Source organism: Xyrauchen texanus, chromosome 33, assembly GCF_025860055.1.
Source record: "Xyrauchen texanus isolate HMW12.3.18 chromosome 33, RBS_HiC_50CHRs, whole genome shotgun sequence".
NCBI lineage: Eukaryota > Metazoa > Chordata > Actinopteri > Cypriniformes > Catostomidae > Xyrauchen > Xyrauchen texanus.
Window position 1 is genome coordinate 31,135,265 of NC_068308.1, and position 26,429 is coordinate 31,161,693.

General features: G+C 40.9%; 1 protein-coding gene across 2 annotated transcripts in view; it reads left to right on the forward strand.

Annotated features, from left to right (window-relative positions):
- Positions 1–26,429, forward strand: part of LOC127626881 (neurotrypsin-like) — a 49,153-nt gene that overhangs the window by 17,521 nt on the left and 5,203 nt on the right. The window contains exons 3-11 of one of the 2 annotated variants that reach the window (XM_052102981.1): positions 3,704–3,946; positions 4,697–4,835; positions 5,600–5,778; positions 8,407–8,554; positions 9,228–9,406; positions 15,767–15,908; positions 17,209–17,420; positions 23,665–23,806; positions 26,123–26,404. In XM_052102981.1, the coding sequence (XP_051958941.1) occupies positions 3,704–3,946; positions 4,697–4,835; positions 5,600–5,778; positions 8,407–8,554; positions 9,228–9,406; positions 15,767–15,908; positions 17,209–17,420; positions 23,665–23,806; positions 26,123–26,404 (1,666 nt within the window). The remainder of the gene's footprint in view (positions 1–3,703; positions 3,947–4,696; positions 4,836–5,599; positions 5,779–8,406; positions 8,555–9,227; positions 9,407–15,766; positions 15,909–17,208; positions 17,421–23,664; positions 23,807–26,122; positions 26,405–26,429) is intronic. The other variant, XM_052102983.1, reaches the window with a different exon arrangement.

Below are 26,429 nucleotides of genomic sequence, written 5' to 3' on the forward strand. Positions count from 1 at the left end.
TTATTATAAAACACACAAATGAAACAGAAACTCCTGCTCAAGAACTGGAGATGCTTCTTCTACATTAGATACTTACCTGATGAAATCAAAACGTGGTCGGGACAAAATTGGCAAAGGCAAAAAGTGATGTCCCACCCATCCCACCCATAAATGACGCCTGGAACCATAAATGAATCTAGCTCCAAAACATCAACAATGTGTTTGTTTATTCAAATAATATATAATTAATGATAATTAACATAATTGTATAATAATATAATATATAAAAATATAATATAAGATAAATCATACTATATTCATATATAATATATAACATATGAAAAAGCTTTTTTTAAAATGAGTTTTACAAAAGTTAATACTGTAAATAAATCATACTTTAAATTATAAAATTACTAAAACTTCTCTTCTCAAACAGCATTTTTTTCATAGAAAACTCCAAATAAAGTTCTCTTCAAATTAGTATAATATGGAAAACATCTTGAAGATCAGCCCCCTGGCAGTCGATTTATAATATGATAAACTGTTTCCACACAAAAGCAGTTTCTGCAGCACTCTGATGCATCTCCTCCATTCAAACAGGGCCCCTTGTTCACTGTTCCAAGATGGTGGTGTGGTTGACATATCTTATATGATATCTAAGGATATATGATATCCGAATGAAGTAGCAAGATATGGAAATCTTTGCATCGTGCTGGAAACTATGTAGCCCCTGTGCAAGTTGTATATTAAACCTTGAATACATTTTGATTGGCTGTTATTGTGTCCCAGCATGCAGCATTTTCATTTTAAGTACAGAGAGACAACGTTTTGAGACAACTTGTCACTAGAAACTTGTAGCACTGTACCTGGTTAGAACATTTTGTTAGTGAAAACTTAAGACTTCAGTTTCACTGAAGTCTTAATTGCTGTGCTTCCTTTATACCCTGTCAAAGGGGTCTTATTGCTTAGATTTATATCAAACATATCACATTTAGATGATATAAGATGCAGAGTTGAACTTCTGTTTTTCCCTTTGGAAACCACAACCATTTGTTTGCCTTAAAATGAGGTGCAACTTCAAATCCTGGAAGGGGCAGAGCAGCTCTTGCTTTTCAGACTCAAGAAGGGTAGGTCAATGAGAGTTCGGCTCCATGCTGCTTTATTTACTGCTCATCTTGGCTTTTCAGCACCTGCTCAGAGCACAGCCTTGTCTAATCCCTCATCCTTTCTGCCGGGAAGGAAGGCTGGATAAAGGACCCAGATTTCCAACTTTTTCCTCTTTTTACACTCCAGCCCAGGGCTGAGAATTCAGAGCAGTGTAAGGGGCCAAGGTGGGTGTTCCTGGGAGATAAACAAAAGGCTGATGTTAGACTCACAGGATGCCAGTTGAAAAAGACCACATCTGCAGAGCTACACAGAGATTGGCACTTTATAAAACAAGGATTATTATTTTGGACTCTAATGATAAAAGAGGATTTTAGGGAGGATTTTGTTGATAGTGGTTTTTTATTTCTGCTCATTTGGAACTAGATCTAAAACAATCAGTGCAATCAGTGTTGTTTGTTTGATTTTTGCACATTGGGAAAACCATTTCGTCATTTTTTGTCCTTTTTTTTATTCTTTATATTTTTCCTTTTCTTGTTATTCTTCTTTTCTTAATTTACATTTTCTTTGTTTTCTTTTTTCCTTTTCTTCTTCATCTTTTTATTTTCTTCTTCTTTGTCTTCCACATTGTTGGTCCGTGTACTTTTTGCATCCATTCTTTTTTACTTTTTAAACCCAAAAATGAAAAACAAAAATGCAGTTTCTTCTTTTTTGGTTTTAACACTGATGAATAGAATAAGCAGATACAAACTCATTTTATGAATATTATTTCATTTTATATTTAAAAATAAATATAGAGAAAGGGGGAAATTGCTCGATTTTCATTCCCTCTCTGTCACTCACTCGATGTTGTGTCGATGTAGTGACACTAGGGGTCGCTCTTGGGAGCCCCAAACACCTCTGATCTTTGAGAAAAGGCCAATGGGAATAGGCGAGTGGAATTTGCATGCCACTTCCCCGGACATACGGGTATAAAAGTAGCTGGCTCGCGACCAGTCAGTCAGATTTTTTCTTCTGAGCCGAGTGGTGTCTAGCAGCGAGTTCCACTACCGTTCCATTCACCTCATTGAGAAGCGTATGCTGTTGGATATACGTCACATTTCAGCAGCTTTCTCCCCATCTGCGTGACTGATGCAGAGTATGCCCCTGGGGGCTTCGACAGCGAGAAGAGTATATATTCTTGCTGAAAAAGAGTATATTTCCTTTTAAAAGAATACACACTGATGGACAGTGTCTTTTGAAAGATGCCTTTCCATCTGTGTGTAGTTCCTGGATGCAGTCGCTATCTCTGTGCCTCTGATGGCCTCGAGCACTGCCTCAAGTGTCTGGGCCATAGTTACATTGAGGCACCGTTTGTGGATGGTTCGTGTTCTCACTGCGAGAACATGACCAAGGCAACTTTGGGGTCGAAGCTTTCCTTCTTCCAGGGGAAAGACACTCCAGCCGCTCCGTGCCCCGGGTCTTCTACCTACGGTACGAGGCCGGGTCAATTAGCGCTGGGGACGATTTGGGGACCTCAATGGGAGTGGTTCTGCCGGGCAATCCCCCACAAATCCCCCATTCCATTGCCCTTGTCGATTTATTATATAAAAATAAAAATAATATATAATAGACCAACTCCCAGTCAGCATATGGCCAAGTGATATGGCTTGTGATCTCTCACACATCGTCCATTAGAGGCAACACCTCGCAACAACACCATGATGTGCCTAGCAGCAAGATTCTAATACATATGGCATGCATAGTTTACAGTTAGTGGTGGTTCGGGACAATATTTAATGATAATTGAGACAAATTTGCAGAGCTATCCCAACTCTAATTCTAGTTGATGGGATTAAGGCAGCTGGCTACAGACGACGGGGCAAGTTGACCAATCAGAGGAAAAGGGCATTTCAGTACCGCTCACATGTGCGTATCAAATATTCAATGTGTAAACTCATTTTTAAACACTGAAGGAAATTAATTTTTTAGCCTTTTCCCCCAAATCTCTTTATTCCTTTTTAAATAGAAAATTAGATGGTTTATATCTGCTTATTTTATTAATCAGTGTTAAAACCATTAAAGAAAAAACACATTTTTAGTTTTTCAATTTTTGGTTTAAAAAAAGTAAAATGAAGGACGCAAAATTACATGGACCATTGTCATCTTCTTCTTCTTCTTCTTCTTCTTCTTCCTTTTTCTTTTTCCCTTTTCTCGTTGTCTTTTTTCTTATTCATCATCATCTTCTTCATTCTCATCATCTTATTCCTCCTCGTTTTCTTCTTGATCTACTTTGTCTTCTCCTTAGTATTAGAGGAATATTCCAGGTTAGGTGCATTTTTTCAAACTTCAACCACACGCCTTCTCTCTCAAAAAAAAAACCCCTCCCTCCAAAAATCCAAACTTGCAAAATGATTGATAGGCAGAAAGCATTTCAGATTGACTAAAAAATTGTGAACTTGTCTCCTGACTCTTTTTTGCGGTTTACAGAGCCTCGGCGCTGTCACAGAAAGGGGTGTGAATGTTAACACATTTTACAGTTCGTTTTTTAAAACCAAAGAACCAGTACATTTTTTAACTGTGTTTTCTGGTATTGTATAACTGGGGAGACTTACTATAGACATTTTGTTTTGTTTTCCAGTTCCTCTGTCCTGTTCTGAGGGCTTCACTGAGCTGGGCTATTACAATGGAACTGTGTCTCAGACTGATTCAGGTTCACCCTGTCTGAAGTGGTCTGAGTTCCCTGATTATGTGCAGCAGTATCCAAGCAGGGGTCTGGGAGAGCACAATTTTTGTCGAAATCCTGACCGTGAGTCCAACCCATGGTGCTTTTTCAGACAGAGCTCAGGGGCCATTGGTTGGGCCTACTGCGACTGCCACCAGGGTGGGTACTGCAATGTTTCAATAAAGTTCTACTACATTCTGTCAGCGAGTTGATAAGCTGAATTCCAGAAACAATTAGAAGAAAGAATATTATACGGTAGACAAACATTTTCTAACATCAGTGTTTTGTAATATTCTTTAGATTTAAATTACTGTTTTTCTCTATTTTCTATAAATAAAAGGGAATTTAATTATATGTAGTCTTTAGATGTAGAAAGAATATGTTTTAAATGCATATATCTGCTAAAATTCAATTTTGTCAATGTATAAAAGTGCACTAACATATACCATATATGACCTAAAATCTAAAAGATCAAACTAAAACACCAAACCACAAAACTCCAAAAGGGATAGGTCACCCGGAAATGAAAACTGTGTCCTCATTTATTCTCTCTCTCTCTCTCTCTCTCTCTCTCTCTCTCTCTCTCTCTCTCTCTCTCTCTCTCTCTCTCTCTCTCTCTCTCTCTCTCATGTTGTTTCAAATCCAAATTACTTTCTATCCAGCATTGAACCCAAAGGTAGATGTTAGGCATAATGTTACGGACTGACACCTCCAGTCACCAAGTTAATTGTGACTGAGGCATTCTGTCCCTAACTTTCAACTGAATAATCTCAAATTCACTGTGTGTCATAAATCATGTCATCACCTGTTTCTGGCTCTTAGAGTCTGTGAGTTTTGTGTTCTTGGTTTATGCTCTTTCACTGTTCCTGTCAGAATGGCTTAGTCTCTGCTCCTCTCTCACCTGTCCAGGAGCGGTCAGGTTAGCGGGGGGTTCATCCTTAAAGAGTGGCCGTCTGGAGGTCTACCTGAATGGCCAGTGGGGGTCAGTTTGTGACACGCACTGGACTGATCATGATGCCAGCGTGGTTTGCCGACAACTTGGACTGAGGTATGGGAATTCATTTTTACTTCTAAAGGAAAAGTTCACACAAAAATGAAGTCTTCATTTACTTACCCTGATGTTGTTCCAAATCTGTTTGCTGTTATTGTTTCCTTGTCCACACACATTTTTCTCTCTATTTTTTCTCATACAACAACAGTTTATAATGGCCATAAAGGACTAAAAAAGAATAAAAAAGCACTTTAAAAGTATCAGAAATGTAGTCCATTTGACATCTATGCTATATTGCCATACAATAACTTTGTGCGAGGAACCGATGAAAATTTAAGCTGTTAATTACTGAAAATCTTCACTTGCCCTGCAGTTATGTGTAAAACAATTTTTGATTTGAGAATTGCAGTGGGTGTGAAGATTATCAGTGAATAATTACTTAAATCTATTTTATGGCTTCTAAAGACTTGGAATATAGTGCACACGTCATATTTTTGGAGACCCTGTGGTTATTGTATGGAAAACATTCTATAAATTCTTGTTTTATGTGTGTGTTTCAAGGTGAAAAGTACAGCATACAGGTTTGGAATGACATTAGGAACTCCATTTTTCCACTTATGAATATATTCATTTCAGTGATGTCAAAGCTTGGTTACTCATCTGCATATTTGTTATGTCCATATCTAGTTTTGCTTTAGATTTTGTAATATAAGTGTAGGTTGATATACTCATACCGTATCTCTGAACAGAAGAGGAGTGGATGTTTAACCTGTTGTTCTTCTCTATTCCCCTCTCTCTATCTTTCTTTGCGCTTGCTCTAGTGATATTGGCACGGCTCTCCAGCACTCATATTTTGGCCCCGGCTCTGGGCTCTTTCACTACACCCGCCTTGGTTGCCGTGGCAATGAGAAATCCCTGCTGCAGTGCAGGAGTAGGAAGTTTGTTACTAGCGACTGTAACCATGGAAACGAAGCTGGAGTGGTATGCACGCCACCTGAAGGTCAGTGTGTTTTCTATGGAGATAATGACCTTTGTGAATGTGCCCTGCTGGGTTGTGCACCATTCTGAATTGAATTGAGAATGCCTTTTAAATTCCTGTTCAATTCTGGAATTTGAATTGAAACAGAGTGCAGAATTGTAATTCTAATTTAATTTTAAGGAAGTAGAATTAAAATAGGATAAGATTTAAAGAGATTCATATTACTGCTGTAAGTTTAGTTTTTAATAACACATTTATTTCATTTTCCAGTATGAACATACACTCAAAATATAAAATTATATTTATAATCATTGTTTGTCAATGTTTGTATCAATAATGAAATGCCACCCACAGAAATTCATCTTCATTTGTTAATGGAATAACTCTTAATTTCAAATGAGAATGCTCTGATTTACCCCAAATTTTGATGTCGATATTTATTTGGTGGTTGACATTTTGTGGTGTTGTATAGCTAAATTTGTATCTTTTTTTTTTTTTTTATGGCATATTGAACTTAGTTTAGAGAAATACATTATGTCTAATCAGTTGAGAAAAATGTATTCTACACATCAGGGAAAAAATAGGCATTATTTGTCTAAATTAATTATGTACCATAATTATTTATGTTTTCGTTGCAAAATGTTGTGACTGTGTTGAATATCTTTGAAATGCAATTCAGTAAAATCCTCTTCCTGTCATTCCAATTGAAAAATTCAACATCTTGTGGGGCGTGGCCAATTCAATTAAAATTTCAAGTTATTAATTGAAAAGAATGCACATTCTTAAAATCTGAATTTAGCACAACCCTGCCACATAAAGGTGTCCTAGCAAGATGTTGGAGCTTTAACAAAAACAGAAGCTGTCACGACATGCAATGTAACATCACTAGGATGGTTATATTATCTTTGAATTGCTGTTATTGCAGCTTAACTGTTCATCCATATTGACTTATTAAGTTGCCATTTGTTGAGATTAAACATTTTAATGGCACATTTCTTGGGGGCTTCTACTGTCTTAATGAAATCTAAAGGGCTACACTCTCTTTTGTAGAAAGGAACAAAGGCAGAAAGTTGGGAAGCAAATCAATGGCTTTCCATGATTGCTTGCTATAGCTTTATTGAAGACTCTGCAATCTGAGGACAGATATGAACTGTACTGGGTTACCAGGACTGCAAAAGAAATATTTTAGTCTTTGAATTGACTTGAATTGAGCAGATAGCTGTACAATATTGTGTCCATGTGAATCACATGTGAATTATTCTTATTAAGGCTGTTATTCATCTTTAAACAAGAAAGATTTTGTGCTGTGCCATTAGTTCACATTATTATATGCTCTGCCAACATTTGCCCTAGCCCCTGCAGAATGTTTTTAGCAACATATTTTATTTGTTATTTTTGTATTTTAATGATATAACTGTAATGTACAGTAACTCCATAAAAGCTATGAATTCATACTTATGAGCAAAGTTTTTAGTGAAAATGATGGCATATGTTGAAACACATTATTGATTTGTTCGATGTTTACAAAACTATCACAAGCTATTCTTGCTATTTTGACAAAACGTAATTTTTGTTAGCCAGCTAGATAAAGTAGCCAGTGTTGTGTAAATTTGTCAAAAAATGAATCCGATACAAATTACTAATTACTTTTCTAAAACATTTTCTCAACCAACTTCTTGAGATATCACACTGGGATGCTTTTTAAACAGTATTGAAGGAGTTCCCATCTATATGCTGCACTTACAGTAGTGGCTGCTTTTCTTAATTATTCGGTCCAAGTCATGCATTTCAAAAACTTTCTTTTTTTTTTTTTTATAAAATTTTTGTTTTGTAATTAAATAAATTAATATGGTGGCACAATTATATTTTTGTCTACAAAACTAATTTCAAACATTTAAGCACAAACTTTTTTTAAGATCATGAGAAACATGATCACATGAAACATGGCAAGTGACCCCAAACGTTTGTCACAGTAGTGCCATCTGCAGCAAAAGCCATTCACACATCTTCCCTTAGTAATGTATGCCTATCATCATTCTTTTGTCTGTATTCTTTCCATTAACACACTTTTATACACCCATCTTTGCAGTAGTATCAGTGTCATCATAAATTACAATAATAGAGTGTAATCGGTGCATGTTATGGTCATGTATAGCATGTTAGTGCATTATTTAAATGTACTTCTAAATGCCTCACTAGCGTTGTGGCCTGAGTGTTCACAAAGAGTATGTCGTTGCTCAGCTGTTTTGAACTTTGTTTTACCATTGATAAAATAACAAAGAAGTTCTCCGTAGGTGTGCTGGGGCCTTTAATTTGTTATCAGATTACACCCAACACTGAACATTACCTTGGCAACCGTGGCATATTTAAATCAGCAGATTTCACAACAACAACTTGTAAAAAACACATGTAATTGATTAACGAATTGGAGATTTAGTAATAACTGAGCACTGCTCTGATCTGGCTCAAAATACACGCAGGCTATCCTTGTTGTTGAGCCCTGTATTTACATTATGTATGAACTATTACTGAGAATTGTGCATTGCACAGAGAGAGAGAGAGACTATTCCATGCATAGCATTCTGGGTATCACTACATTGATTGATGGGTTTGTGATTTTGAGTCAAGACTCCTGATTTGTTTGCTCAGGTAATGGACCGCCTCTGCGGTTGGTTGGGGGGGAGGAGGACTTTGAGGGACGAGTTGAGGTCTTCCATGATGGGCGCTGGGGGACCATCTGCGATGATCAGTGGGATGATATGGATGCTGAGGTGGTCTGCCGGCAGCTCGGACTAGGGTGAGTTGTAGGATTGTTGTTAAATTCACCAAAGCAAAATGTATATATCAAATGCTCAACTACACATCAAAAACAGATGATGCTTAAAGTAATACTTCATGCTTATAACTGTTACTGTTCTATTAGCCTTTTGCATGCAAATGTCTTGAAAAGTTGTAAAGAATCAGTAGCATGCAGTCTTCTCTCAACATGCAAAACTTAGGAGCTCTTGGGAGATTTTTTTATCCCAGAGGGTGTAAGAGTGCTCTTATAAGAGGAAGATGGAGAGATTGAATAATTTATTTTGTGCTGTTGTATTTTTGTTCTGTTACATCATCTCTGTCATGTTTATTTGGCAGTTGTAGATAATAAAGACTGTGGGATGACACACGAGCAGTCAAACCGCTACTAAAATGATACACACGATTGCAGTTACTGCATCATTACAGCAACTGAATGACATATTTGTTGTCGTTATAGTTTAAATTGTTTTCAAAAAATGTGAGCTTTTAATCTTTAATAAGAAGCATTTTTGTTATCAACATGAAATCAAATTGACCTTATTAATTAATGCAAATTCCTGGTATTAGTGTGAACGATTATCTGCGCATATTATAGCCAAACTATTATCGCCCACTTGAACACCAAATCTCAGTGTTTCTTTTACTGTATGTTTGTCTTTGTGTATGTTTAGGGGCATCCCCAAAGCCTGGTCATGGGCTCATTTTGGGCAGGGAATTGGGCCGATCCAACTGGATGCTGTGCAGTGCTTAGGCAATGAGCTCTCTCTGGACGAGTGTCGTCACAGTGGGTGGGAACAACACAACTGTGACCATATGGAAGATGCTGGGGTGTCATGCAACCCCTATACAGGTATTGACCTATACTGTATACAGGAACATACACATGGAAACACAAATGTAAAAAGCAACATTGCTTTTTACATATCTCCCTGGAATGATTCATTCTGATTGGTCAATCACTACATTGTGCAGTCAAATAGTTTTGTATAATGTCCACAAACGTCTAGGTCACTAGTGTAACCCCTGTTCCCTGACGGAGGGAACGAGACGTTGTGTCGATTGTATTGACCCAAGGGGCTTCTTTCGGGAGCCTCAGATACCTCTGAATATGAAAAAGGCCAATGCCAAATTGCTACAAACACAGCAACCGGAGTGCAGAGGGGACTGCCCTAGAGAGACGTGGGTCTTCCGGTAGGGGGACCGTACTGTGGAAAATACACACAGGGGGATTAATCCATGAAGGCGTACCCTGTGGAGCAACCTATTCCAGTACAGAGTAATTAGTACCAGTAGTGGCTCTGGTTGGGAATTCCTCCGCTGAATTTGTGGACCAGAGGGCTAGGGAAGAAAAGACACCAAGTTTAGTTGACTCACCTGGGAGAGACAGTGCACGTGATCACCTCAGTGAAGGGGAAGGGCTCTAGCACAAGCGGTACATCCGGTCAGTTGTCCTGTGTTACTGAGTTCTACATGCTCGGCCTAACAAAACATGGGTCGAGACTGACTCAACCCGGAGATTGTAGAATCTCGCAAAAGTATTAGGTGTCGCCCAGCCTGCTGATCTACAGATGTCTGCTGGAGAGTTGCCGTTGGCCAGTGCCCACGAGGATGCCACACTTCTTGTGGAGTGTGCTTGAACCCACAAGGGGGCGGGCACGGCCTGGGTCTGATAGGGCAATGCGATGCAAAATTAGCAGAGGGTGCTAATTTTCATCATACTGTGAGGACAGGAAAGCATGAAAATTTTAATATGCTGGAAATATACTTGTTACCATTCCTTCAGATATTGTTTGCCTTACTGAAATAAATTAAACAATGACTTTGTTATTTGGAGAGCCGTAGTAAATTTATGGCATTTAGACTTTTGTTTAGGTGGTACAGAAACACCTTATTTCGTCTGCCGTTTGGTCCTTTTTTTTCTTCAAATGGACGCATTGTGCTATAAATGTGTCAATAAATTTGCGCATTATCCTGCTTGTCTGTACATAGTTCTTGAAATTCATGTAAAACTTAGTCTTAGTTTATGTTTTGTGTGAATGTAATTAATTTGGGAGGAAAAGAAGCATTTTGAATGAAATACTCAATCGATTGCATTGCTGTTCATGGACATTCATAGACCTAGATTTTTAGATTGTGGTCATATTCATTCAGCAATTTCAGTTTAACCGGTTATTGATTGTTTTTCTACCTCCTCCCTGGGCAGTGCTTGCAGGTTCACCTGGTCCCTGAAAGGGGTCGTAGGAACCTTGGTCATGTAGCCTGGTCATGGTCTTAGGATGACATGAGTATCTGCTGGACCGAACTCCAGGCAAGTGTCGCTGACAGAGATCGCTTGCAGGTCTCCAACCCTCTTGATGGAAGCGAGCACAATCAGGAGGGCCGTCTTCTGGGAGAGGACACTTAGCTCAACTGATTCTAGAGGCTCGAAGGGGGTTCTCTGAAGGCCCGTAAGAACCACTGAGCCATGAGGGGAACAGGCATGGCCTGGGAGGGTTCAGCCTCCGGGCGCCTCTTAGAAATCTGATGATCAGGTCGTGCTTTCCTAGGGACTTACCATCCACTGCGTCATCATGGTGGGCTGCTTTAGCGGCAACATATACCTTCAAGGTGGAGGGGGACAGCTGCCCCTTCAGCTTTCCCTGTAGGAATGAGAGCACAAGGAAGAACACCAATTTGTGAACAGGCGCCACTTTGGGGCGTAAAGCTGCCTGGTGGAGGGAGCTCTGGCTTGGTTGATGGTGTCTACGACAGCTGGTGGAAGACAACTCAGATCTTCTGCATCCCGTCCAGGGGCCAGACGTGGAGGTTCCAGAGGTCTGGGCGCGGATGCCAGAGGGTGCCCCGTCCCTGAGAAAGAAGGTCTTTCCTCAGGGGTATTTGCCAGGGAGGTGCTGTCTCAAGGAGCGTGAAATCCGAGAACCAAGTCCGGGTGGGCCAATAAGGGGCTAATAGAGTGACTTGTTCCCCGTCCCCCCTAATCATGCACAGCACATGTGCAAGTAGGATCACTGGGGGAAATGGGTACTTGTGCAGCCCCCAGGGCCAGTTGTGTGCCAATGCTTCTGTCCCAAGGGGACTTGCCTCCGACCCGAGGGAGTACCAGAGTGGGCAGTGGGAGTTTTTTTTTGAAGAAAACAGGTCTAGCTGTGCTTCGCCATAACGGTCCCAGATCAGCTGAATCACCTGGGGGTGGAGCCTCCACTCTCCATCGAACAGAGCCTGTCGTGTTGAGGCTGCCCAGAATATGAGTGGCGTGCAATGTCCTCTATCGGTGCTGACTCCAAAGGAGGAGGTGGCAGGCGGGTTGTGACATATGACGAGAGTTCACGGCGTCTTGGCGATTTATGTACGCTACCATCGCGATGCTGTCTGAACGGATCAAGACGTGCTTGCCTCAGACCAGCGGGAGAAACCTCCACAGGGCAAGAAATACAGCCACACGGCACCCCAACCCTGTTTGGAGGCATCTGTGGTGACCACGATGCGCCTGGACACCTGCTGCAGGGGGACTCCTAGCCGCAGAAAACAGAGTCCAGGGGTTTAGTAACTGATGACAGAACTCACGTCCAACTCACGACTCGAGTCTGAAGCCAGTGCTGGAGCGGTCTCATATTTACATTTACATTTATGCATTTGGCAGACGCTTTTATCCAAAGTGACTTACAGTGCAATTATTACAGGGACAATCCCCCCGGAACAACCTGGAGTTAAGTGCCTTGCTCAAGGGCACAATGGTGGTGGCCATGGGGTTCGAACAAACGACCTTCTGATTAACAGCCCTGTGCTTTAGCCACTACGCCACCACCAGTCCATCATATGCATCAACTCTAGCGATGTGACCACGGCTGAGGATGCCATATGCCCCAGGAGCTTCTGGAACTGTTTTAGGGGGACCACAGTGCCTATATTGAACGAAAAGAGGCAATTCAGCACTGACTGCGTGCGCTAGTTTGTGAGGCGCGCTACCACTGAGACTGAGTCTAACTCCATGCTGAGGAAAGAGATGCTCTGATCTGGGGAGAGCTTGCTCTTTTCCCAGTTGACCTGAAGCCTTAGACGGCTGAGGTGCCTGAGCACCTGGTCCCTGTGGGGGCATAGTGTCTCTCGAGAGTGAGCTAGGATCAGCCAGTCATCGAGGTAGTTGAGTATGCGGATGCCCACTTTCCTTAGCGGGGCAAGGGCGGCCTCTGTGACCTTCATTAAGATGCAAAGGGACAGGGACAGGCCGAAGGGGATGACTTTGTGGCTGAAGACTTTGTACTGATGTGCTCGGCCCTCGAACACAAATCGCAGAAAGGGTTGGTGTCGGGGAAAAATCAAGACGTGAAAGTACGCATCCTTCAGGTCTACCGCTGTGAACCAACCTTGATGCCGGACGCACGTTAAAATTTGTTTTTGCATGAGCATCTTGGAGTTTGTGTAGAGCCCGGTTGAGAACTCGCAGGTCCTCTCAACCCACCTTCATTTTTGGGTACGATGAAGTAAGGGCTGTTGAAACCCTTCTCCATCTCGGCTGGAGGGACAGGCTCTATCGTGTCCTTTTGCAAAAGGGTCGGCATTTCCGCACGCAGGGTGCTGGCTTTTCCGCCGAGCACCGAGGTGGGGCGGATGCTGCTGAAACGGGGTCCTGGCCAGCCAGCGCGATGGGTTGGAAAGCGTAAGCCACGCGTCAAAGCTCTGCGTGAGGGGCACTAAAGGGACGATCATTTTTGACATACCTGGTTGGGCTTCGCAGTGGTGGGGAGCAGGTAGTGTTGCGTCGGGAGGCAGAGTTGCGACCTGAGTCATGTGTGCTGAGAAGCCTTGCTCCGTGTACCCGGTAGGGGGCGGGATAGTGACTGAGGAGGAGATCCTGGCAAGGCGTCCTCTGGACTCATCAGAACCAGCCGACCAGTGTTGTGAATGCTGTATAGATGCGAAGGTGAAGTTTCTACATCCAGGATGCCACTTCGCCTGTAAGTTTCTGTTGCCGTTTGCGGGCACTGGCTAGGTAACCAAGGGGATGAGGAAATCGCTCTTTTATTGAAAAAGTGGGTAACGCAACCCGAAGAGGGTGCAGCAAATGAAAAGACGGAAAACAAAGATTCTCCACCCGGCCCTCCACCGGGGGAAGGAGTGGTCTGGCTACCATCTCCTGAGCGAATATCTCGTGCCCTAGGCGGCCCGTCTCAGGGATGCTTGGGAACCTTCCGGGTCCTTGAGGAGGTTCGTGAGATGGGGGAGTCCGCTTCCTGTGGGTGGCTCTACGCCGGGGCTGAGAGCTGGGTCCTGGTTGCGGCGGAGCTACCTGCTGGTTTCTTGTTGCCACAGGGGGACACCCTCAGCGGGCAGATGGGGCTCTGCTGGGCGAAGTCTTCAATGGTGTCGCCGAATAGGCCAAGCTGGGAGATGGAGGCATTAAAAAAGCGAGCTTTGTCAGTTTCCCGAATCTCGACCAAGTTCAGCCAAATGTGACGCTCCTGGACCACAAGGGTGGCCATCGCCTGTCCAAGTACCTGTGCTGTGACCTTCGTGGCCTGGAGTGCGTGGTCGGTAGCTGAGCGCAGTTCCTGCAACACATCAGGATCAGGACTACCCACATGCTTCCAGCGGCACCTTGGCCCGAGGAACCAATCATCTAGCCGTGAGGGTTGAGGGGAGGACGGAGGGTTCCAGTCCAACCCCATGCTCATGGAAGCCCTGGCAAGCATATCGGACATCTGGGAGTCAGCCTCAGACTGGGCGGGGAAGCCTAAAGGAGGCAGCCCAGCTGAGTCCTCCGCGTCAGACGCCACGACGCTCTCCGATGCAGCCGCGACATCATCATCCTGCTCCATGGCTCCAACAGAGACATCAGACTGACAGTGAGGTGAGCCGGTCTCACATTGAGCCCGGACGGAAGAAATCGAGCATGATGGGGGCGTGTGGTTCGCGGGGATTTACCAGGCGAAACCGCACCCGCTGAACTCCCCAAATCACCTCCATCAGGAGCAACGCAGGGGGGCGGCTGGAGTGGCGTTTCCTTTAAGAAAGGAAAGCCGCGACCGCAACAATGCCATGGTCAGGTTCTCACAATGAGTACATGAACCATCCACAAACTCTGCCTCAGTGTGATAGGGACCCTGACACACAAGGCAGCACCTATGGCGGTCAGAAGCGGAGAGATATCTGCCGCATCCAGGATCAACGCAAAGGCGGAAGGGCATCTTGAAAAAGACGTATCTTTCAAAAGACGTTCAACGGCAAGCGTAACTCTTTTATTTTCTCTTATTGAAAATAATTATCTTTTAGAGGAGTGTTTGCTCTTTTAAAATACTGTGAAAGCCCCCAGGGGCATGGACTGCAGAGGAGGGAGAAAGCCGCTGGCAATGCGCCGTAGATCCAACAGGAAAGCTTTCTAGAGGTAAGGTGGAACACACACACACATCTGCTCAGCTCCGAAGAAAGAATCTGACTGAACAGAGGCACATCCCGCCTTTTGTACCCGTATGTCCGGGGGGAGGGCATGCAAATTCTGTTTGGCAATTTTGCATTGGCCTTTTTCATATTCAGAGGTATCCGAGGCTCCTGAAAGAAGCTCCTTGTGTCAATACAATCGACACAATGTCGAGTGAGTGAGTGAGTGTAAAATATACAGAGGGAACTGTATATTTTATCATTGTCAAAGGCAAATCAATATTACAGGAATAGTTCCCCAAAAATGAAAGTTTTCTCATCGATTACTCACCCTCATGCAATCCCAGTTGTGTATGACTTTTATTTTTATGCTGAAAACAAATGAAGATTTTTTTTGCAGAATATTTTAGCTCTGTAGGTCCATACAATGCGAGTGAATGGTGGCCAGAAATTTAAAGGTGCAAAAATTAATCCACACAACTCCAGTGTTTAGACTTGTGAGTTACCTACAGAGCTGAGATATTTTTCTAAAATCTTCATTTGTGTTCAGCAGAACAAAGAAAGTCATATACATCCGGGATAGCGTGAGGGTGATTAAATGAAGAGAATATTTTCGTTTTTGGGTGAACTATCCCTTTAATGTCCATTTACCCATTCTTTGGAAATTAGTCGTAATAAGCAGACTGTAAATTATCTCTTATGTATATCACTTCCTAAATAGTTTTCCGATAGTAATATATGCCTTCAGAAACAGTCCAGACAGCTGCTATGGAAGATAAAATGTGTGTATTTATTTAGTTTGTGATTGGTTGCACACTTATGTATGTGTATTCAGATGGGGTAGTGAGACTGGTAGACGGTGATAACCCATGGGAAGGTCGTCTGGAGGTATATCACTCCGGGGATTGGGGCACAGTGTGTGATGACAGCTGGACAGAGCAGCATGCACAGGTGGTCTGCAGACAGCTGGGATTCAGGTGATGCTCTTTTGTCATGCTAGTATTTTTACACACCTTCTTAGTGTAGATTAGAATACCAGTCAAAAGTTTGAACACAATTGACTACATTTATCTTCTTCTTAAAAACTGTTCTACCTAATGAATGGTAAACGCTTGAAATTTGTTTTGTAGACGAATAGCGATTGTGCCTAGTTATGAATTTATTTACAAAATATAATTTATTTTGTTTGTATTTTTTTTTTTATTTGTATTTTTTTAATTGGATGAGAGTTACACTGGACAGTGAAAGAAATTTAGCCAACAATTACTCATCTATGCTCATTTTATTTTACGTTATTTCATAGTTTTGGTGCTTTAATATTATTTTAAAATCTGGAAAAGGTTTGTCGAAACTTCTGACTGATAGTTTATGTAATGTGAACATAGCTATAGACTATTACTTCTATCTAACCTTAAAACATTAAATGTTTCATGTCCTACTCAACAAGTGAGTGATATATGTGGGCATCCACACATTTTATAGATTCTTTACAAATACATGAAGTGTTTTTGTGGGAGAATTTCAAGTGTAAGATTGGCTGTGTGTATTTAGAGTTTATTGTGTGTGTGTGTGTGTGTGTGTGTGTGTGTGTGTGTGTGTGTGTGTGTGTGTATGTGTGAGCGTGTATTTATCACTTTGTGGGGACCAAATGTCCCCATAAGGATAGTAAAACCCGAAATTTTTGACCTTGTGGGGACATTTTGTCGGTCCCCATGAGGAAAACAGCTTATAAATCATACTAAATTATGTTTTTTGAAAATGTAAAAATGCAGAAAGTTTTCTGTGAGGGTTAGGTTTAGGGGTAGGGTTAGGTTTAGGGGATAGAATATAAAGTTTGTACAGTATAAAAACCATTATGTCTATGGAAAGTCCCCATAAAACATGGAAACACAACATGTGTGTGTGTGTGTGTGTGTGTGTGTGTGTGTGTGTGTGTGTGTGTGTGTGTGTGTGTGTGTGAGCGTGTATTTATCACTTTGTGGGGACCAGATGTCCCCATAAGGATAGTAAAACCCGAAATCTTTGACCTTGTGGGGACATTTTGTCGGTCCCCATGAGGAAAACAGCTTATAAATCATACTAAATTATGTTTTTTGAAAATGTAAAAATGCAGAAAGTTTTCGGTGAGGGTTAGGTTTAGGGGTAGGGTTAGGTATAGGGGATAGAATATAAAGTTTGTACAGTATAAAAACCATTATGTCTATGGAAAGTCCCCATAAAACATGGAAACACAACAAGTGTGTGTGTGTGTGTGTGTGTGTGTGTGTGTGTGTGTAGGGGCGGTGCAGAGGTCGCCCCCACTGGAGTGTTTGGAGAAGGAACAGGGCTGATTCTGCTGGATGATGTGGAGTGTGAGGGGAGGGAGAGCTCTCTGCCGGAGTGTAAACACGCCGTGTGGGGTCGACACGACTGCTCTCACAGTGAAGATGTTGGAATCCGCTGCCACAGGTCAGAAAACAATGAGGTTCCACTGGCTTCAGAAACTACTGGTGAGTTACAGTGCCTTGAACACACACACTAACAATGTGGTTCTCAACTGGTGGGTCGCAACCCAAACATGAGTCACATGTCTGTTCTGATAAGCTTGCAGACAGAAGGCAAAAAACAATGCTAAATGCAAATAACCATAGTTAGAATAGCTAAATAAAAAGTTTACTTTTAAAAGGAAGGAGAAAATGCTTCCCATATCTTTAAATGATTGTTCGTCCAGCAATGTTTCTATTTTTTTTCTCCCCAATTTGGAATGCCCAATTCCCAATGTGCTCTTAAGTCCTCATTGTGGTGTAGTGACTCACCTCAATCCATGTGGTGGAAGACGAATCTCAGTTGCCCCCGTGTCTGAGACAGTCAATCTGTGCATCTTATCACGTGGCTTGTTGAGCGTGTTAACGCTGAGATGTAGCGTGTGTGGAGGCCCACGCTATTCTCCACATGTGACAAGGAGAAGGGCGAGGGCGGGCCGTGACTATGCACGCCCATCCCCCAATGGCAGTTAGGGAGAGATAGAGCCACATTCTGCTGCAGTGTGTGCGTTTGTGTTTATGTTTTGTATTTATGTTTTAATTTCTCATTAAACATTATTTTGATGTTTCGTCCGGTTCCCGCCTCCTTCTTTACATTTTAACCTTTTTAAAATGTTTAACACTGCGGCATCCACGCACAACTCACCAACACGCCCCACTGAGAGCGAGAACCACATTATAGCGACCACAAGGAGGTTACCCCATGTGACTCTACCTTACCTATCAACCGGGCCAATTTGGTTGCTTAGGCAAGGCAAGGCAAGGCAAGGTTAGAACTCGTGACTCCAAGGGTGGTAGTCAGCGTCAATACTCGCTGAGCTATCCAGGACCCCGTCCAGCAAAATTCACAGTTTTGTGAAGCAAATTTATTTCTCACTTGGTAGAATCCATCTTAGGTAAAAGAAAAAAAAAATGACCCAGAAAAAATTATGAAAATATTAATAACTACAGTCTTGACCAACACAAAATAGGTATCTTTTTAAGCTTTGAAGCAAGTGCTTTGAAATTTGCAGGCAAATCAAAAGTGTTCGGTTTTGATAATTTATAAACAAATTTGCACTGCACATATTATTGTCATCAGTAAAAACATCAAACTGATCAAATAGCCATGTGTCATATGTTGTTGAAAAGTTCTCAAAGACTAGATTACAACCAGCCTATTTGTTGTACTCACAGACAAAAAATATAACGAGTAATAACTAAGTACATATCTTTGACGTGCACGTTACATGTGTTGCTTATAAGCCGCTTCTTTGTTTATAACTACATGAAATATCAGGCTTTTGGACACTAGGAGACATTTTTGGACACTATGATAAATTATTTTTGTAATGGTATAACCATTGATTGCTGTTATATCAACACAAAATTTTATTCAGTTACAGGTGACATGATTGGGAACAAAACAAAAGCAGTTTTCGGAACCACCTTATTTACACCCTGAGAAATATAATGTAAAAGTTAATTTTGCCTCAAGTGTTTTCATGATTTTTTTCAGCAGTTTCTATGGCTGAGAGTCTCATAATTTATCATAATCTATATCATTACAAAATTGGAAAAGTTGTCTTTAAACTGTTTTTTTTTTTTTGTTTGTTTGTTTTTTAAGACTTTCATTTTGGGCATGCCACTGAAACAGGATATCTTTAAAAACACCTTCAGAGCTTCAAGGGTTAAATATAGGTTTATGGGATAATCTTAGTTTTCAAATCAATCTCAAAATTGTCAGTTTTCCTTTTCATGTTGTGTTAATAATTTTGCAGGTTGATTGGAATAATAATTAATTTCATTGTTTGATATTGATATTGAAGAGATTTTTATTTTATTTTGCATGATTTTTTTTTCTCTTGTTGTGCACTGTACGCAAAATCTCAGTCCTCAAGCAAAACCAGTTGGGAAGTACCACACTAACATAAACAGTATGTCAATGTGTGTGAATAAGGCATTTTGTGTGTGGAAGAGATACATGTTTCTGATATACTTCTCTGTCTGCGCTCCTTTAACACTTTCTGAAATTCAGCGGGGATTTAAATGTCACTTGTTGAAAGAGGTCTAGAATAAATGCAACAGACCATTGAGGCCGCAAAGCACTTGCTTTTATTAATAAAAACCATTTGAATTTCAATAAAGTTTTATGTTCTGTAGCCCTTGATGAAAACACTGCTACCTTTGACATTTGATGTTGTAACAATAAACAATATGTTTCCCCCCCTACAAACACCATTCCAATCTAAACTCTATTATCAAATAACATCACTGGAGTTGCTCTCAGAATGTGACATTTTGGATGTGTTTTGAAATCTTACATTCCACACAATATTTATCAAGAAATATGTGGAAGTGGCTGAAGAGGATTCATGCATGGTTATTATCATAGTTGCTCATAAATGATGACATCAAATTGTGACTTGCAAAGGCACCTGGGGGGAGGTTGCGAGCAGGGGATCGCCAAACTGGGCACTGGACCCATTGGCCTGGATGGTAATCCATCCATGCGTCAAGAGAATGTAGAAACAAATTTCTGACAATGTTGCTAAGTTATGATGAACATTGTGGCAAAATATGACAATGTCATTTTTGTATTTAAAAGTAAGATTCAAATATTTGTTTTTATTATTGTATCTAAAGTAATTTTAATCTCTGCAATCGACCAAAATGATTACAGCCTTTGATGTAGCATTTGAGTTTGAACATTCTTGGGAGTGATAGAATAATAAAAAAAAAAGTAAAACGGTCAGTTTGTGATGTTTTGTCAAATTTTTATTTATAATTGAATAGTTTTCATAATGTAACAAAGTGAACCTTTTACAAATGCTTGCTAAAATGAAACATCATTCAAAATATCAGCATACAAAACATGATTAAATGATGTTCAGTGTACTATTTCTCAACAGATTCAAACAACCCGGTCTCATGACAAGTCATAATAATAGTTTGAAATGGCGAAATTGTAAGATATTGTGTGTTGGCTTGTACAAAAATGTACAACTTTTTCCCCCACAGAAGAAAATAAACCAACCATCGAATAATGTAATTATGGTATTTCCTATGTTCAACCCCGAACCTAAACTTAACCATGATTTTCATAGGCAAATAACATTTGTGTACCACGGAATTTAAACAACATCAGGGTTTGGAAAGAGACGAGGGAAGCATATTACAGGATATGGACATACATCAGTCATTTGAATTGAACAAATAACGAGTAACTAAAATTGTTCACAGATGTTTCAGGCGTTTTGTTTCTTAAAATAAAGTGTTGGATATGAGGCTAGCTAAAATTTGATGCCTGTATTGTATCGATTTGAAGTCCTGTTGGTTGATTGTTTGGTCTAAAAGGGAACAAGTCATACGATATCTTACAATTTTGCCATCTCATACGAATGATAATCTTAAAATTAAATCTTTGCTTCCTGTCTGTCCTTATCTCTTCCAAATCTCCTTACTTCTTTTTCAGTCAGAAATGAAATGAATATTTACAGTATTTAACACAATATCTACGTAAAATTATGGCCAATATATCGGTATTAGGTACTAACTTGTGAGCTATCTCCATCTCCATTAAAGCACCCCACAAACACAGAGCTCAAGGCATCGCAGAGCATACAACAATGGATTAATGCCTGACTGATTAATACATAAACATTTCAAGCTTCAAAAGGACACAAAAGTTTAATTCAGAAGTCTAATCAATTATTCTGTGAGACTCATGATTGCTATGAAAGCATATGATAAGGTTTGGTGATAAATAAACCGAAATCAAATGTATTATTCACAGGAGACCGTTGATCTCCTGTGCACGTTCATGATAGGGCACGAGAGCAACAGTTTATGCAGCACACCCGCAACATTGGGATGTTCAAGCAAAAACTTTTTGTTTATCTAAAAGCAGGTCCTTCACAGGGATAGCAACAACAGAACACAACACAGCTGCACACAAACCAAAAAATAGAACTTACTAAACATGCCTGAAGAGTTTGTAGTCAAAAGATGCATGCATTTCTATGCCCAGCCTTATTTTTTTGAACGGAGTACCTAACCTGATGGCAAACTACATGCGATAAAGGGTATATCTTCTATGGTAATCAGAGTTTTTGTCCTAACCAGCAGTGACGAGCGACATTATATTCTATAAATCACTCATTTTCTATTTTCGGCATCACGTGGGTAATTCCACTGTGAACTGGCACCGGTCCAAAAACTTCTGGGCATAGAAATGCATAAATTCTTTGACTACAAACTTGGGTTGGCATTTGGGGTGTCAGTTCCATCTTATCAAACAATTTTGCCATTATTAAAGTTCTTTCAATAGTTAGTTCCTTATTAAACCTGTTACCAAAATAGTCAGTGAAGAGTATGCTTAAGATGAAACTCTACACTGCAAAATTTTTTTCCTGTAAAACAAAATCTACATTTTATTAAAACATGATTTATTTACTTGACAAGCAAACTGGCATAAGATATTAAGTCTTGTTTTAAGAGAAATCTCACAAATGTTTGTGTACTTAAACCAAGAAAGTTTAAGTGTAGACAAGTGATGTTTGCAGTTTGCAGCGTAGACAAGTGATGTTTAAGGAACTCAAAGAAAAAGTATATAAAAAAACATTGGGTGTCATTTCCAAACAAGCTGTAATTTTATTATGCAAAGGATTGAAAATATTATTTAAATGTGTAAATTTAGGATACATAAAATGTTAGCTATTAGTCTCAGCTATACAAAAGTTTCAAAAATGGTGCACGTACCCTTTGCTGGGAATCAATCGCTGATCTCGTAAACCAATTTTAACAAGTGTCATACATAATTTTATATAATGATGCTTTGTTTGTCTGAATGTACCCACACAAAATATGTGTACCGAACAGTTCAATACTTCATTTTAACTTCAAAAGCAATTCTTACTCAACTGTTCAAATCAGAAATTAATTGTGTGCATTCCTCAACCTTCATTTGTTCTGTGGTGTGTTTTTATTTCTTACCCAGTATCATACTGTATAAGTTAGATGCACGAAAAGAAAAGAAAAAGAACCACAAACTCACCCTGTCATTTCCTTGTTGGTTTTAAAAATAAGAGACCAGATACATGTTCAATCTCAAATTAACTGCTCTAGTCTAATTCTAAGTGGTTAGCACTGTCGCGTTACAGCAAGAAGGTCCTGGGTTCGAGTCCCAGCTCAACTAGGGCCTTCCTGTGTGAACTTTGCATGTCTCCCTGTGTTTGTGTGGGTTTCCACCGGGTGCTCCGGTTTCCCTCACAAGTCCAAAAAACATGCAGGTTAAGTGAATTGGAGACTCTAAATTGCCCGTAAGTGTGTGAGTGAGAGTCCCCCAGCCACTGTGTTTCTTGACATTTCAAAACATAATAGGATAAATATTTTCTTATTTTAGTAGTTCACCAATGTAGTCATTAGCTTTCTTGTTGCAGCGGTTTGTAAATCCATCTGTCTGAATCGCAGATTGATTTTTTTTTCAAGCAAATGACAGAGATGTGGTTAATATGGTTGTTAATGTGAACTAAGCTTATACTTTAAAACTTTGAAATGCTATTTGTGTGCCTGTTTTAAGTAATCCATAATCTGACATATATTTTAGTGAAACTGCCATTCAATGATGAAGAAATATTGAGTGAAAATTACTTTTATTAATCAGAAGAGCAACACGTAAATAGGTAAATAAAGTCAATAGGGTACATTTAAATTTCCTATTGACTTCAAGATGGCTTAAATCCTTTTTCCATTTCAAAGTTTTCTGATGTCTTTGTTAATAATCTATCTAATTTATTTTGAGGTTCAGCCTTTTCACTGACCGTTACAATCATATGCTTACATGCATGTTTAAGCTACATTGCAAGTAACCGAGGCTGTTTCTCTCACTGACACAATATTCAACAAGAAGAGATATAACTGGATTGGTTTGCTACTTTAATCTGAAATCAAATAAATTGCAGTCTGTAATCTTGACAAACATTTTTGAATTTGTTATGTGCCATTTATTATGCTGCTTATATTATTACTGTCTTTCAGTTCATTACTTCAAACCGGTCACATCACAGTTGGCTTGTGTACAGAAAATGTATGTCTTAAATTGTTTTTGTTTATTTTTATTATTTCTTTTCACATTTCACTGCTATTTATTAAGTTTTATAGTACTCAGAGTGATAAAATCTAAGCTCTATTGTAATTATTATTAATTGTGCTTGCTTTTGTCTGGTTGTAGGGCCTCTGGTGCGATTGGCAGGCAGTGACAACAGGAAAGAGGGTAGAGTCGAGGTATTCTTGAACGGAGAATGGGGCAGCATCTGTGATCATGGCTGGAATGATGTCAGTGCTGCTGTCGTCTGCCGGCATCTCGGATTCACGTAGGCATCCATTTTTATATAGTAACTCAAAATATTAAATGTTTTTATAATTGGACAATATTTGGACCCTGAAATTTATATATTTTTTGCCATCCATTTTTGTCAAATGCTTTGAAATAAAACAATTACATGAAATACATTTTCAATCTGAATAATTATGGCTATTAATAAAAAATAAACAACATCATGGCTTTAAATAATGAACAAAAAAATATCACAACACAGTAAAGGCTGCTAGAAAACATTTAAAATTATCGCCTGGATACTGTCTATAATCACAGTACGTAGATTTTGGGGAACTTTTGGATTTGGTGTTCCACCCTCGCAGCAGACGTTTCATCTCTGCCAACTGTGGCCGTGTGCAAAGGCCTTTACAGGGAAACAACCTCCATAGCCATGGGCACAGGCCGTGACAGAGGAATGACCTCCATGGCCGTGGGCACAGGCTGTGACGGAGGAACAACCTCCATGGCCGTGGGCACAGGCTGTGACAGAGGAACGACCTCCATGGCCGTGGGCAAGGCCGTGACAGGGGAACGACCTCCGTGGCCATGGGCACAGGACGTGACAGGGAATGACCTCCATGGCCGTGAGTACAGGCCATGACAGGGAATGACCTCTGTGGTCATGGGCACAGGCCGTGACAGGGGAATGACCTCCGTGGCAGTGAGCACTGGAAGTGGTCAGCAGCATGCTTCTTCTGGCGATAGTGTCGAGAAGTCCGAGAGGCACCCGAAGGAGCTGCAGTTGACTTGGCCGTATCCTGGTGGACAATAAAGTCTCAGTGAGCCTCTCCAAAGACACCGACAAAGGGGAACTTTGGGATTTGGTGTTCCACACTCGCAGCAGAGCAGAGGTGAGCCACCAAATCCCAAAAGGAAAAATTTAGAGAAAAAACACACCCAGCTACTCTGGACCTATGGGCATGTCCAGTCCTGCCAAAACGTTTTGCTTGAGGATGGTCTCATCAATACCCTGCCCGGAGTCGGCCTAGACCAATTCCTCAGCAAAGACGTCAACGGAACAACCGTGCTGAAAGCAGACCAAGGGATCAGGCAACCGGGCAAGGCATTGGGAGACCTATTCCTCAAGGGCCGGAGCTTGGTTCAATAAAACACCCCTCATGCCTCCGCTGGGTCCAAGTCTGGTCAGATTGTTCTGTCATGGAATATATGAGGTAGAACCCAAGATGCAGGATGGCAATGAAAGGTGTTTTATTAAAAAGAAACAAAACGAGGGGGGCCTGGATAGCTCAGCAAGTAAAGACGCTGACTACCACACCTGGAGTCGCAAGTTTGAATCCAGGGCATGCTGAGTGACTCCAGTCAGGCTTCCAAAATAACCAATTGGACCGGTTGATAGGGCGGGTAGAGTCACATTGGGTTAACCTTGTCGTGGTCGCTATAATGTGGCTCTCGCTCTCGGTGGGGCGTGTGGTGAGTTGTCTCCACGGTAACGCGCTCAACAAGCCACGTGATAAGATGTGCGGATTGATTGACTAAGACGCAGAGGCAACTGAGTTTCATACTCCGTCACCCGGATTGAGGCGAGTCACTACGCCACCACGAGGACTTTGGGAATTGGGCATGCCAAAATTGGGGAGAGAAAAAAGGAAATAGAAGAAAATGACAATGCTGATTGCACTGCTGAACAGCACCTGTGCAAATCATGAGGGAAGGAGGAAAACAAAAGCACATGGACAACCTGAGAGATGGGTGTAGGGAACTGTCACAATCCTGCCAAATCAAGAATGAAACAAGACCACACAGCCAGGATCATGACAGAGTGCTTTTATAGAATTCTAAGCATCACATTTCTGCCTTTACACCCTCTAATTATTGGTTCAAAAACCTTCACTGTAACCCAGATCTTTGCTTTTTTAAAGAAAGGGAGGGACGTGTTGTAATACTTTTTTGTGGTAATCAAGATTAAGCCGCAAATGCTGTTGATTGAGTTTAACTTGCATTGAACCCAGAACATTCCTTTAAGGGGGGTATTCCCCATTAAAAACTATTTCATATTAGCTACTGTACACATTCAACAACACTCACTCACACTCACATGTTAGATAACATAAATCAGAATCAGATGCAATACATTTTAAAGGTACAGTATGTGCCTTTTTGTTACTTTTGTTGTAATTTTACCCTAAGCCCAGGTTAATTTCTGACCCTGATTTTATGTCATAATAAGTACTATAGAAGGGTTTTTATTGTCAGTTCTTGCTGATTCTTGCTGGCATGCGGAATGATTTGCAAATAGGTACATAATAGAGATAAAGGTGAGCAGTCTTTGAACATTTTGTTTATGTTACAGCGGGGTGTCCAAAACACGGCCAATGGGTTATTTCGGTGCAGGGAAGGGGCCCATCCATCTGTCCAATGTGAGATGCACTGGGAAGGAGTCGTTTTTTGGGGAGTGCCCTTCTAAAGGACTGGATAGCCATGTGTGTAAGCATGGACAGGATGCAGGTGTTGTGTGTGATTATTTGCCTGAGCCAGAGGCTGACATAGCAGTGGTGGGCACACACACCTGCGGTCTGAGAACTGGTGCTGAGAGACGCAGCAAGAGGATTGTGGGAGGATACAAATCCCTCAGGTAAGTAGTCATGTACATTTTACTG